Source organism: Taudactylus pleione, unplaced genomic scaffold, assembly GCF_031769625.1.
Source record: "Taudactylus pleione unplaced genomic scaffold, aTauple2 ptg000251l, whole genome shotgun sequence".
Taxonomy (NCBI): Eukaryota; Metazoa; Chordata; class Amphibia; order Anura; family Myobatrachidae; genus Taudactylus; species Taudactylus pleione.
Genome location: NW_028284653.1, coordinates 10,010,987 through 10,024,692, shown reverse-complemented (window position 1 = coordinate 10,024,692; position 13,706 = coordinate 10,010,987). Strand labels below are relative to the sequence as shown.

The window sequence follows — 13,706 nt, the reverse complement described above, 5'->3', positions numbered from 1 at the left end:
GGTTAGGGTAGAGGTTAGAAAAATACTCACCGCTGTTCTCTATGGGTGTCGGGATTCTGGCTGTCGGAATGCCGCTGTCTGTATTCAATTTCTGACCAGTGGCATCCCGACAGCCGGGATTTCATACCCAACCCTATATATTGATATACTGTATATAAATATCATAATGTCAACATGGTCATTATGTAGACATTGTGAGTGTCAACAGTCTCAATGTGGACAGCACATGTCAGTGTTAATTTCAGGTACATACTAGACAACATATCCGGCGAATCGAACGACATATCGTCCACATCGGCCAGTGTGTGCCGAATGCAGCATGGCCCCCGCCGTCTTTCTGTCACTGCAGGCATCGGCAAGTGTGTATGCACTTGGCTGACACCCCTGCCGGGTCCCGCCGCGAACGACATTATACTGGGTACACATTGTTTAGTGTGTACCCAGCATTAGGATTAGGACTGAAACACTGTAAAACGCTATGCCGACATGCCGACTGTCAACATGCACAATGCCAAAATAACATCCATGGCAATATTCTGAATGTCAACATTCAAACCATGTTGACATTTTTGTATCGACATTTCATTCCACAACTGTTCTAAGTATATACATAACATAGTAATGACTGACAATTACTATTTTCAATGAAACATTGACTAGATTAGGCTAATATAAGGTATTACTCCATATAATAAACTATTTCATCAGTATTAATATGGTAATAATTATTTAAACATGTGATAATATATCAGTGTACTATCTCAATTTTTACAGGGAAAATCTATTGTTCTTACCGATTCATGTCTGACAAATAGAAGCACTACGATACTACTGTACTACATACATCATGTTTTGAAAGTATTTTAGAAGAGTATTGTTTCGCACAATAAAGGTGATGCAATAGTTTGTGATACAAAGTAGCCTTTTGTGAAAGGTAAAGCATATTATACTCACACACAGTTCCCCTGTACACATCGTCCATGCCCACTGCACATATCTACACATCCATCTCCAATGTAAACATTGTCAATAGCCCAGGTTTGCTGCTTATCAAAAGGTGATGGCTGGTTCCACCGGAATCGAGTAGCCGGAGATCTTCCAAAATTAAAACAAAAAATAAATACGCTAGATCACATCCTAATATATATATAAGTTGCTGATGATTATTATTTGGAAAAAAGATGGAAAATAAAAAATTACTAAAACTTGTCTTGATATAATGTTGTCATTTTCTCCGTGTAACCAACCTATAGACATGTTTCTATCATCGAAAGCAACATTTGGAACTATTGTTTAAATTAGCTGACTGAAAGGTTTAGGTTCCACAAAGATTTTCATAAACCACTTTTCTGCACATAATTACTAGTTAAATATTGTAGACATGATTTTATATGTTACAGTATATGGAAAATTGATCCATCTAAGACACACAGCTGAGGAATGATGATGATGATATAAAACCTATTTCTGGAATCTGCTCAATGAAAATGTGCTGTGAAATGGTAAGGAGACCTGATTAGCTTATGTAGTGAAGCAAAGGACAGCAGCATTTATTTCTAGAAAGGTATAAAGAACTTCCTTTATTAAGCCCAATGGCAGTTATTAGATACATAAAATGACAGCAAATTAGGCACATACATAAGCAGTGTGCTGCATAACCCAAAGTACGGACATATTTCAGCAACCCTGAGTATAGCCCTCCGCTCAGAATGTATGTAATGGTGCGTACACACGGTACGATAAAAATGCACAATATGAACGATAACGATATCGACAATATCGATATAGTCCAGATCATTAATTTTTTGGTGCCAACCAACCCTTAAACGACCAGCAATGCGCGGGCACGTATGGACGATAACGATATCGACCATCGCCCATGCATGCAGGCCAACCTGGTCGTTATCGACCAGGTTAAATAGGGACCCACGATCGCTGGCTCATCGTTGGTGGTGTGCTGGATGAACGATAACGATCATCCAGCACACCGGGAAGGTACAGGACAATCAGGCAGTGATATCGTTATCACTGACTGATCATACCATGTTTACACACCATAAGTCTCAGCCTCCGTTAGGGCCCAACACTTCTGTACACGGAGGGCTAAATGCCTGTGACCAATTAAAGTACTTGACGGCACAGGGCAAATCAACATTATGGCACCTAATATTCAGGAAAGGGCTAAGTCTACAAATTTGATCATTATTAGTGTAGCTGTTATGATTAAACTACCTTCATTTAGACTGTGCATGGGAGATGTCATCTTACTCTGCAGGTACAAAATATTGCTTTATCTTACTTTAGGTACAGAGGAAGTACAAATGAGTAACAGATACATACAGCCACAAAACATACAGCCACAAATGACTGCTAACCACAATGGAAAAATGAATCACTACACAAAAAAGATGCTTCTATGTGGCAAGATAGCTGCACTCGCAGGAATCAGACCTGTCATGTTGAAAAAAGTAAAACAAAAATAAGTGAGTAGACGTCCCCTTCTGTAACAGGCCTGTGCTATTCACCATAATACGCACCCTCCCACCATAGAGATAGCCATCCTTGTAACACTGGTCGTGCGTACACTAGTGTAATGATAATTAAAAAGTTGCCCCTTTTACAATTACAATTTTCTGATTACGGTCATAAAATGATAAATAATAAATCAGAGCCTCCTTAAAAAAAAATTGTAGTACCCACTATTAAAATAAATAATACATTATTGTCCCCTTATAATTAAATACATAAAATCGTGGTGCATTTTCTAAAATAAAAAAACTGTGCCCATATTTGTTAAAAAAATTTAAATAAATTGACACCATGAAAAAAAAATCCCTAACTTAATAATCACGTTCTCTCATTCCTGCCTTGATTCAATTAAGTGCAATAGGATTTTAAAATAAAAAAACCCCACCTAGCCTAAACGCAACTTGCTCCAAAGAGTCCAGGGCTCGATTCAGACCCACTTGCTAGATGCGTACGCTCGCACCCAGCGTATGCAAATCCGGCACACTCCCAGCAAGGTAGACGATCGCATGGCAAGGCATAAGCACGCCCACTATGTCTTGGCGTGTGATCGCTTTGCGTATGCAGATGCCCACCAGTCTGTCTTAAGACGCCCACTTGCGCACGTCATCTCCAGGAAGTGTATGCAACCATCGGTACATCGGGTACCATTGGAAGCTAACGCAGCGCTTGAGACAGACCATACCCTACCGCAAGCACTGCAAGCACCTCAGTGTAAAAACCAGTCAGGTGACGTGTACTATGACGCTTCCTCTTAATTATGCATGCCTCTGAAACGGCGTTAGGACGCTCAGGCACGCCTGCATTCGCACCTCCACTCCCCAGTTTATAATGTCCAGCCCCTGTCACCACCCACAAATGGCTTCTCCTGTCACTCACTCTGCTGGGCTGTCTAAGCGCAGCAAGCGAACGCTTCCCGATGTCTCGCACTGGTTCGCGCACGCACACTGCGATGCATACGCATGCGCACAATGCGAAAATCGGCCAGCTACGAACGAATGCATCCTAGCGAGCGGGTCTGAATCAGGTCCCCAGTCCACGTCCGAGTTAAAATCAGGCTGCTGGGAGAGTTAATAGCTGGCAGCTAATCAGGAGCTAATGTAAGCCAATCAGGAAACAATCTGGACCTTCCGTGCCACAGGTCTATTTTAGAAATGGGGGAAGGGGCTATGCAGGTTTTTCAAATATTGTGTATTACATCCAGTTACTTCAAGGGTAACTTACATGCAAAATTAGAAGGTTATTATATTTCCTTCTATTGTCCGTATTCAATTTAAGGCAAAATGCCGATGCGAAAAGTAAAAAAACGGGGATGAATATTCGCCAGCCTTTAGCAGGTGAAAAAAAGTGCAGAATTGGGGTTTGGAGGTGCAGGCTTAAAAAAAATAGCCTGCACCCCTGGGAATGTCATTTAAAAATAAACTGTGTCAAAAAAGAAAAAAAAAATCGGGACCCCCAAAAAATGTACTTTTTTGGGGGGGTGAAAAAAAAAACGAAAAACACTTCTAAAATAGACAAATTAAATCCACAGGGGTTCCCTCATATGCGGCGGGTGTTTTCTTCATTGCGCAGAGTAGCAGCAGGTGCATTTTTCCAGAATTTTTTCAAATAACTTTAAAGACTTAAAAATATGCTTACCCCCATTTTCATGTACCCAAACTTGATAGTTTTTTTTTTTTGTGTTAAAATAAATATCCCTAAGTGTTATTCTTCACCCCTTCTTCATAGCCGCAAATATGTACCTGTTGCGGCTATTACAAACCCCGACTTCCTCCAGCATGCAAAAATGGGGTTACCCATAGTGATCCCCCATGTCTGGACATCTTTAGGGGGTCCCAGGCATATTTCCCGAAAATTCCCGGTTTTTTTTTCGTAGATGCTGTGAAAAGTAATTTACAAAAAACAGGGATAATTTTTCAATTACCTTTAGCAGGTGAAAAAAAGTGCAGAATTGGGGTTTAGGGGTGCAGGCTTAAAAAAATAGCCTGCACCCCTGGGAAAATCATTAAAAAATAAACTGTCAAAAAAAAAAAAAATCGGGACCCCCAAAAATATACTTTTTTTAGGGGATAAAAAAACCCCCAAAAACAAAAAAAACCACATCTAAAATACATAAATTAAATCCACAGGGGTTGCCTTATATGCGGCAGGTGTTTTCTTCATTGCACAGGTGTATTTTTGCAGAATTTGTACAAAATTAGTTTAGGGACTTAAAAATATGCTAGTACCCATTTTCAAGTACCCCAAATTTGATGGGACCACTTTTAAAAATGAAGAAAAAAAGCAAAATGCTCTTCTGCATCACTTCTTCAATGTCGGGAAAAAAGCACCTGCCGCAGCTATTTAAAAACTCGACTCTTCTGCAGGCAAAAAAGGGGGTACCCATAGTGATCCCCCAGGTCTGGACATCTTTAGGGGGGTCCTACAATTATTTCCCAAAAATTCCCGTATTTTTTCGCTGATCCAAGTTTCGCCTGTTCCCGTTTCTGCCCTACTTTGGAATTGAATATGGGGAATAGCGGGCATGCGCACGATACTTTTCCACCTGGAAAACAAGCAAAGGAGGTGAAAAGCCCAGACTTTTCACCTGCTGGACTTTTCACCTTCAGAATTGAATATGGGCCTATGCCTTTTAAAATGAAGGTCAGAATGGACTAGCCATACCTCAGCTAACCCAGTATGTAGCCTCATTCTTCACCAAAGGAATATGAGCAACTTGCCTGAATTTGTGGAAAGGACACGCTGGACTGTCAGAGCAGTGAAGCAGAAATGCAGAGATTGCGTGCTGCCACTTGTTTCATCATCTTATAGGCTTTAGGGCCTGATACAGAGGTTCACGCAGTGCAATGCCACGCGCTAGCAGCCGATGTTTTCAGTCTGCGCATGCGTCCAAGTTGCCCTGCGCATGCATCATAATGATTACCACCAGAGTCACAGAACCAATTTAGACGCAGAGAGGCAATTTCAGTGGACGTTTCTGGATGGTAGCAGGGGGGTGCCTAGCCAGACGCGAGCGTGTCATGGTCAGTGACTGCATTTTAAGAAGCAGCTGCACTGACCTGTTGGCCATGTTGGCCATGTTTTGGACTGCACCAGTCCAAACTGCACCTGCCATAGGGCTGATGCAATCTCCGATGGTGCTTCCAATGGCGCGATTTAATGTGCACAGCATCAGATTAGCGCAGCAGCTGGTGGGTGCCTCTGTACAAATCCCATCCACTGTGGCATTAGCCTAAAGACGCAGTCACGCTGCAGCAAAAGACGCAGCATCGGCTACATTAGTGAGCAACTCTGAATCAGACCCCTAATGTTTTACTTATATTATATTAGTATGTATAGCTGTTTGAATGAAGAAACAGGTGCATAATATGCATATATGTCTGCCAGCAATACAAATATATAATCATTTTGAAGACCAGTTTCACAAAAGAGAAAATCTTTTTGACAATCAGGAATGACCATGTAATGCAACAAAGGAACACTAGGTGGCAGCATATGTATTACTTTAATATCAAATACTATTTCTCATTACTTAAAATAGTTTTAGCAATAACTGGGAACAGTGGGTGCAAGTATAAAGGGGAAACAAAATGTAACACATTTGGAAATGTGCTTGTAAACGTTTCAGTGAACTTTTTGATATACAAGTAACCTGTACTTAAGCTTTGTGTCTTTAAGACATCCAAACATAAATGCAGATCTGTCCCGAGTATGATTTGCTGTTATTCTGCCCGGTTGCATTCCAATTATTACATTTATATTTGCATATATGAAATGATGCTTCATGGAATGATAGGAAATGATGCCACATTTAGATATATAGGAAATGATGCTTCATGGAATGATAGGAAATTATGCCACATTTAGATTAATATGAAATGATGCTTCATGGAGTTTTCCATTAAATGTAGAATTTTGAAGGTTTGACATTAGGGAACATTTATGAAAATTGTTCTACTTGCTCACTGCAAACTACGAGATCTATCAACTACTACTTCAAACTGCAGTACACTACGGCATTAGAACCTCCTGCAGGTTATGTATAAAAGATAGATTATTATCTTCCATATAACATCGATTACCATTAATATTTTTATTCCATTCTTTTATTCCCTATATTTTGTATCTATTATCTATTATTGTCCATTCCCAACAATCTATTTTTATTATTCATCATTTAGAACAATATTAATATTATTATGTTCATCTACATGTACACATTTCAGCATTTTTATAACATTTTTATACAGTGTTATCACACATTGATAAATTCCGTGTGTAATTACACACGGTCTTGTTCGATACTAAAACTGCTATTATAGATGTCAAACAGTCATTGTGCTCTTTTCCTCATACTATTTGCAAACCCAAGGAACTGTGAAACACAGCTGCTAAGCTCATTTGGATGCAACCTAGCTGTCCGTGATTAAAATAACTACAAAGGCGGACTTTTTTGAAGGATAAATACGGCGCCCATCATTGTAATGTCAGTCTTGAAAAAGTCTCCGTATTAGAGAGACGAAATGCGTTGACGTCATTGCCGCTAAGTCCTTCTATTGCATTCTACACACCTGTACCTGGGAGAGATTCCGGAGCTGATCGTGAAGCTACAGACAGCGGAGACATTGGTCTCACGGAGCGCCATCATCCAGCCCACCACAGTGACTTCATTGGTTTGGGAGAGCGCTGCCATTCAGCTCCTGACAGCGGTAAGACACACTCTCTCCTATACAGTCACACGGAGAGAAGGAAACTATCTGTCTGCCGCTTAATCCTCATCTGTGCCGACGGATACACTCTCCCACGGGGAGACTTCATAATACAATAGAAGTCTCACATTTCACCTGGTTTTTACCCGAGTCAATTATATGCTGGGACGCCAGCAGGACTTATTGCTACTCTTTCTATCTACAAGTTAAAGACAACTATTCCAGTTGTTTATTTCAGGTGTCGGAATGCAGTACCTTTAAACAACATGTACAAGGACATATTCAGTACTATCCCACTTTTTGATGTGATACAATGGAACTGATTTGTTTCTAGCTGTTATATATATGCTCAATAGAAGATCTATCTTCTGATACAAACATTCATGTTGTTACAATTTATCCATTCATTCGTTTTTTATTCTCATGCTCAGTTTTTCTATGTTTCATGTATTGTATGTATTGTGTGTATCTATTTTTTAGAAGTAAAATCCATTTTTATTCACACAGTGTGTGTTCTATTGCATGAAAGAACATTTCATCTAGTCAAATGTGATCACAGCGCAGTGCCTGTGTCGTTATATATGTGTTTATATTAAGAGTTCACACTAAACTCTAAGCAGTTGCAGCTGATCACGATTGACAGTTTTATATTTATCTATATTAGCGCCGGGAGCTGGGTAGTATTCTACCCTTTCCCCTCTTTTTTTAAATGTATAAAAGATAGACAGTTAAATGGTCGACAATGTCTAGATAGACACCAGGGTTTATTTACTAAAGTTCGATTTTGTTTTCTGCTCGACTTTTCATTCGATTTTGGTTCGATTTTCTTAGAGGGAATTTACTAAAGGCCAAATCGAATGTTAAATCGAACAGAAAAATGAATTTAATTCAAAATGGAATTTCTGAAAAACATCGATGATTTCCCATAGAAGAATATAGGATGCCTTCATTTACTAACATTCGATTTCCAAATTGAAAGTAAAACGAACTCCAAATGGAACTGAAAATCCACAAATTAATTGAAGTGCTTCAGTTCGTGGATCGGGACTTTTAGTCCCGATAGCGTGTAGATTTCTATCATATATGGTGTGATGGCCTACCAAATTTTGGGTGGAGTGGTGATCTGATATAAAGAAACCTTTATGTGAACTACTATCTATACCTGTTCCCAGGTGAGTGTTGTCTCTGAGGGGGACTATATTGGGTTGACACTCTTTTACATCTAAGAAATTTATTTGATTGCACTGGAGGATACAAAGAAACCTTTATGTGCATGCATCTCACCGAGTTGAGGTGAGTGAGTCAAGGAGGCAAACAGACTGCGAAATTATTATCAATATTGTCATAACTAGCTGCTATGTTCTCTTCTTTCCTGAGAGTGTGAAGGTTCCACCGAGGGAAAAGAAATAGAGGAATTATATACAGTTTACCAAGGACACTGCGCTTATTATTGGACCACTCTTTTCCATCTACACATTGTCGACCTTTTAACTGTTTTTCTATAGTCTGGATACCCTCCTGCAATTGATCAGAAGCAGTAAATGTCCTGGTTGTCTCAAATATGGATCTTTAGTAAAGTTTAAATCGTGTTAGAGAATGAAAAAAAAACATTTGAAATAACAGGGACAAAATTTTTTAAAGCTCTCCATGCTTCCTGGCTGTTGTAGCATGATTCATATCATGTACAAAAGGATAGGAGAATTGCATGTGTTTTAACAGCACATGCAAATATAGTGAATATAAATTCTGGTGTTCATTCACCCATTAAAGACAGTATATTATGTTATTTTGTACCTGGTGTATGGCGGCAGAGCCAAAGTGAATCTGGTCCATTTGTTGAAAGTGTCAGACACCAGCACTCTCTGCAGCTGATATTTATTACATTCCACATTGGTTGGTAGGCAGTCTCTAAGTACAGGATTCCACGTGAGGCCCAGATCCACGGAATACTCTAGTTCAATGGCTAAAATTCAAGTGAAAATATTGTTTTTTTACACTTATATTATATCTACTGTAATAATGACTAATGTATACTGGCACATGCAGAAATATATAAATTGTTAATGTGACCATCTAGTCTCATATGAATTGGGTTATACAGCTGAAGTCTAAAAACATAGGTGGAAAACTTCAGAAACAAGATTTCTATATTCTGCTCCGTACCCTCTTATAGCAACCCTGGTGTTTATTTATATATGGTATGTAAGAAAGATGTCTGCTAAGATAACACTGATTTTAATGTATATCATTTTATAAGAAGCATTTTTCTATTAATGATGCTGGTTGTACTGTATGCGGTATAAACAGGGGCGGTTTAAAAGAGGAGGGGGCCCATGTGCAGTCTCTGTGTGGGCCCCTTCTTCTCTCATCAGTGTATTCTATGAGTAGTCTCTACAACTGTGCCAGAGTCTACTAGGCATGCACAGATCCCCGATAACATGGCGCCCACTCCAGTTTTCCAGTCTACTGAGCATAGGCAGATATTTGGGAAAATAGCTCCTGCATCATTTTCCTAAAAATATCTTGACATAGACGGTTTACTTGGTGGAGAGGTAAGTATAGTACTCTATGGGAGGAGGGTGAGTAGTGTTGGCCCCCTGGACCCAGGACTGCCATCAGAAATTATGGGGCCCGGGACTGACAAAATAGCAGCCCCCCCCTGTGTTCCTGCAACTTCAGCCCCACAGTGTCTCTCCAGCCAGCATCCCTTCTGTCTCTCCAGCCCCCCTTCTCTGTTTTTTTTACAATCCCCATCCCTACTCCCTCCCTTATATTTTAGGATTTTGTGTTCCAAGCTCCACCCCATCACTAATATATTTATTGCATTTGTGCCTTCCCCCACACACTCCTTACAATATATATCATAATCTAATATATATTTCATGTTTTTCCCCCAAGACCACCTTTCCCTTATACAGTATGTGTTTATGTGTTTAATGATCTTGTCTCCCCTTCTTTTTTACTTACCTGTTCTTCCGTTTCTCGCTCTCCTTTTTCTCTTCTTGTCTTCTGATCACTGCTGGGGCTCGGCTCAGGCTGACCAGGGAGGAGGGTGTTCGCTCCTCTTGTAGGCTGCTGTTCTTCTAGCTGACGTATGAGACATTAGGATGTCACAATGTCCTAGCGTCTCACTCCCCTAAGTTTTCAGCATCAGAGTGCGCCGACGTAGGAGGAGGGACCTCGGGGAGGCAGAGCTACAGACGGGTGCGCCGCTCACAAATACATCGCGGCAGATGCCTGGAACCTCTAGCGCAGCAGTGGCCAAACAGCTGAGGAGTGGAGCCCTTAGTCTCAGGCGGTCAATGGCATTTCCAGTAACAAAATTGTACCAGCCAGGGAGGCAGATGTCACCTTGGCCCCCTGGGCCGGCCTCTGGCTAGGAGCCAGGTGTGGGCCCTCCTCTCTGTCCGGGCCCGGGACTCCAGGCCCGGCAGTCCCCCCTGATGGCGGCCCTGCCCAAACACAGGGGCCCGTGTTCACTGCACACCCTGCACTCATTATAGATACGCCTATAGATATAAAACAAAATAAATATCATATATAGTAGCAGGGTACAAATGCTCTCTCTGGAAAAACCCTCTTAGCTCTAAGGACGGGTGTCTCAGGAGATATTCTGTCAAGCGAAGCAGGCCAGAATCTAATGGAAGTATGGGCACAGAGACCAAAGATCCGACAGTAGAAGAAGATGCAGTGGAGTGCCAAAGAAGAGGTGTAAAGAGCTGCGTACCATGGCCGTTTTGGCCAATCCAAAGCCACAAGAATCACTGTGCTCCCTACCAACTGCAACCCACGAAAGACACGCGGGAACATCCACTGTATTGCCAGAGCATCCTTCAGGAGAGTTCCGGGATCTCTGGAGCGGGAACAGTATCCCAAATGTAGCGTCCCATATCCAAGTGGGTGCAGCCGCCACAATTTAGAGACGATAGTAGATGGGATCTATGCCATAGGGCTCATATTTCCATGTGAAGAGGCTGGGAATGAAACTGAGCAAACTCTCCCCTGTCGAAGATGTAGGTTAGGGAGCCCAACATTTGCATGCAAGAGTGTAATAACAGGCCAGGGCAATCACCTCGGAAACCATACATTGGGACCCCCGCACAGGGTCAAACAGAAAACGAGAATAGATGCCCAGCTTCACATATTTTCCAGATGTGGCAGCTAGCACGAGCAGCTGACTTGACTTGAGCAGCTCCAGAGTCCCTTAAGTGTTACATTACATCCATCCTTGGCACTTAAGGGAGCCAACAACTGCTCTGTCTGAATACTGTGGACATCCGGACCTCGAAGGAGCGCAAGGCTGCCACAAAGTCATCAGAAGCTTGCCAGGACTCAGAGGTGAGTACTGGTAATGGGCATACTGGGGGATCTTTGTGGCATAATGAAGACATTGGGTGGCATATGGGGCACTGTGTGGCATACAGGAAGGGCACTGTTGTATAATGTTTATCCTGGGGCACTATGTAATATAATAGGGCATACAGGAGGGGCACTGTTGCATAATGTTTAAGCTGGGGCACTATGTAGAATATTGGGTACACTGAGTCATCATTTGGGCACTGTGTGGCATATTGGAGACACTGTGTGGCATATGTGGGAGGCACTATGGCATAAGGTCTATACTGGGGCACTGTGAGGCATAATGGGGACACTGTGTGACATATGGGGGCAACTGTGTGGCATACTTGGAGGGCACTGTGTGGCATAATGGGGGCACTATGGCATATGCGGGAACACTGTGTGGTATATGGGGGCACTGTGTAGCATAATATTTATACTGGGGGCACTGTGTGGTATAATGGGGACATTATGTGCCATAATGGGGGCACTATTGCATACTGATTACACTGGAGGCACTGTGTGGCATAAGGAGGGCACTGTGTGGCATACAGAGAGCACTGTATGGCATAATGTTTACACTGGGGCACTGTGTGGCATAATGGGGGCACTGTGGCATAATATTCCATATTTATGCACAATTCACCTTTTGTGAGAACTCTCCTCAGCTGCCTTGATTATCATCCATCATATTCTCATGAAAATGCATTCAAATGCATAAATTCTATTAACTGTCACCCTTTTTATAATGGGACTCTAAAAATAGCATCAGGTGTAGCCTGTATGTTATAAAGCAATACCATTGTAAAATCTAATTATATCAACTTTCCAGCTGCTTTCTGTTACAAAGACAAGCACAAATTGAAAAGATACTGATATTTTGTTTTCATTGTTGTAACACTGTTGCATCTCTTTGCAAAACACTTAGGCCAGGTACACATCAGAACTATGTGTATCTTGGTCGATAGCACGTCCGATGGGACGAGATATCAGTCGGCCGTACACAGTGAATGATATAGAGCACAATCATTCATGGCCGCATTCAGCTGCATGCTGTCGGCTGCTGGGTCGTCCCATCTGCCGTGCAGCACAGCAAATGGAACGACCCCTATGTGGGTGGGCAGGAGCGTGCAATCATAGGCACACATCAGACGATGTGTACGATATGTTGCTCCAATCCACAGGATCAGTTGACATAACGTCTGATGTGTACTCACCCTTAACCTTTACACTTGTAGAGCAATTGATATTTTTTAATATTGCTTCCAGATATAAAGAAAGTAGAGTAATTAATCAAATCTTAAGAAATCATCTGATTATCTATAGGAATACATTCATTTAAAATAAACTAATTGATTAAAAATCTTCTTTAACGCCATAATAAATAGCTTATATTATATTAATATTAAATATATAGTTTATCTATCCTTTTGAAGGCTGTAATCCACCTTTTCAGAAATTTAAATTTTGTTTGCTTATCCTATTGTATTGCTATGCACACTTTTTGGTGACTTATAAAAATAAGATAATGTTGATAATAATTTGAATATAATTCTGCATTTGATTCCTCTCATATCAGGGCAACCAGGTTGGAACTTTAAAAGAGGTTTCTCTGTTACAAGAAGGCAGTTGTTGTAACTAGAGAAGAATAGCACATGTGAGTCTGAGGATTATTAGCAAAAATAGTAAGTTCAAATAAAACTTCTATAAAGCTGGAATAATGGTGCGTACACACGGTACGATCAGTTACCGATAACGATATCACTGACTGATAGTCCTGCACCTTCCCGGTGTGCTGGATGATCGTTATCATTCATCCAGTACACCACCAACCCACCAACGACGGGCCAACCCACCAACGACGGGCCTATGTAACCTGGTCGATATCGACCAGGTTGGCCTGCATGCTCGGGCGATGATCGATATCTTTATCGTCCATACGTGCCCGTGCATTGCTGGTCGTTTGAGGGTTCGTAGGCACCAAAAAATGAATGATCTGAACGATAACGATATGGTTGATATCGCTATTGTTCATATCGTGCATTTTTATCGTACCGTGTGTACGCACCATTAGCCTGTAGAACAGTAGCATATACAAATTTGCTGTAATATAAATTAAATATAGTGTTTTGT

At 41.2% G+C, this 13,706-nt stretch overlaps 1 protein-coding gene across 1 annotated transcript in view; it reads right to left on the bottom strand.

The window, feature by feature from the left end:
• Nucleotides 1–13,706, bottom strand: part of RELN (reelin) — a 640,798-nt gene that overhangs the window by 53,259 nt on the left and 573,833 nt on the right. The window contains exons 46-47 of the mRNA XM_088480241.1: nucleotides 9,030–9,198; nucleotides 955–1,095 (exon numbers count right to left, since the gene is read on the bottom strand). Of these exons, the coding sequence (XP_088336367.1) occupies nucleotides 955–1,095; nucleotides 9,030–9,198 (310 nt within the window). The remainder of the gene's footprint in view (nucleotides 1–954; nucleotides 1,096–9,029; nucleotides 9,199–13,706) is intronic.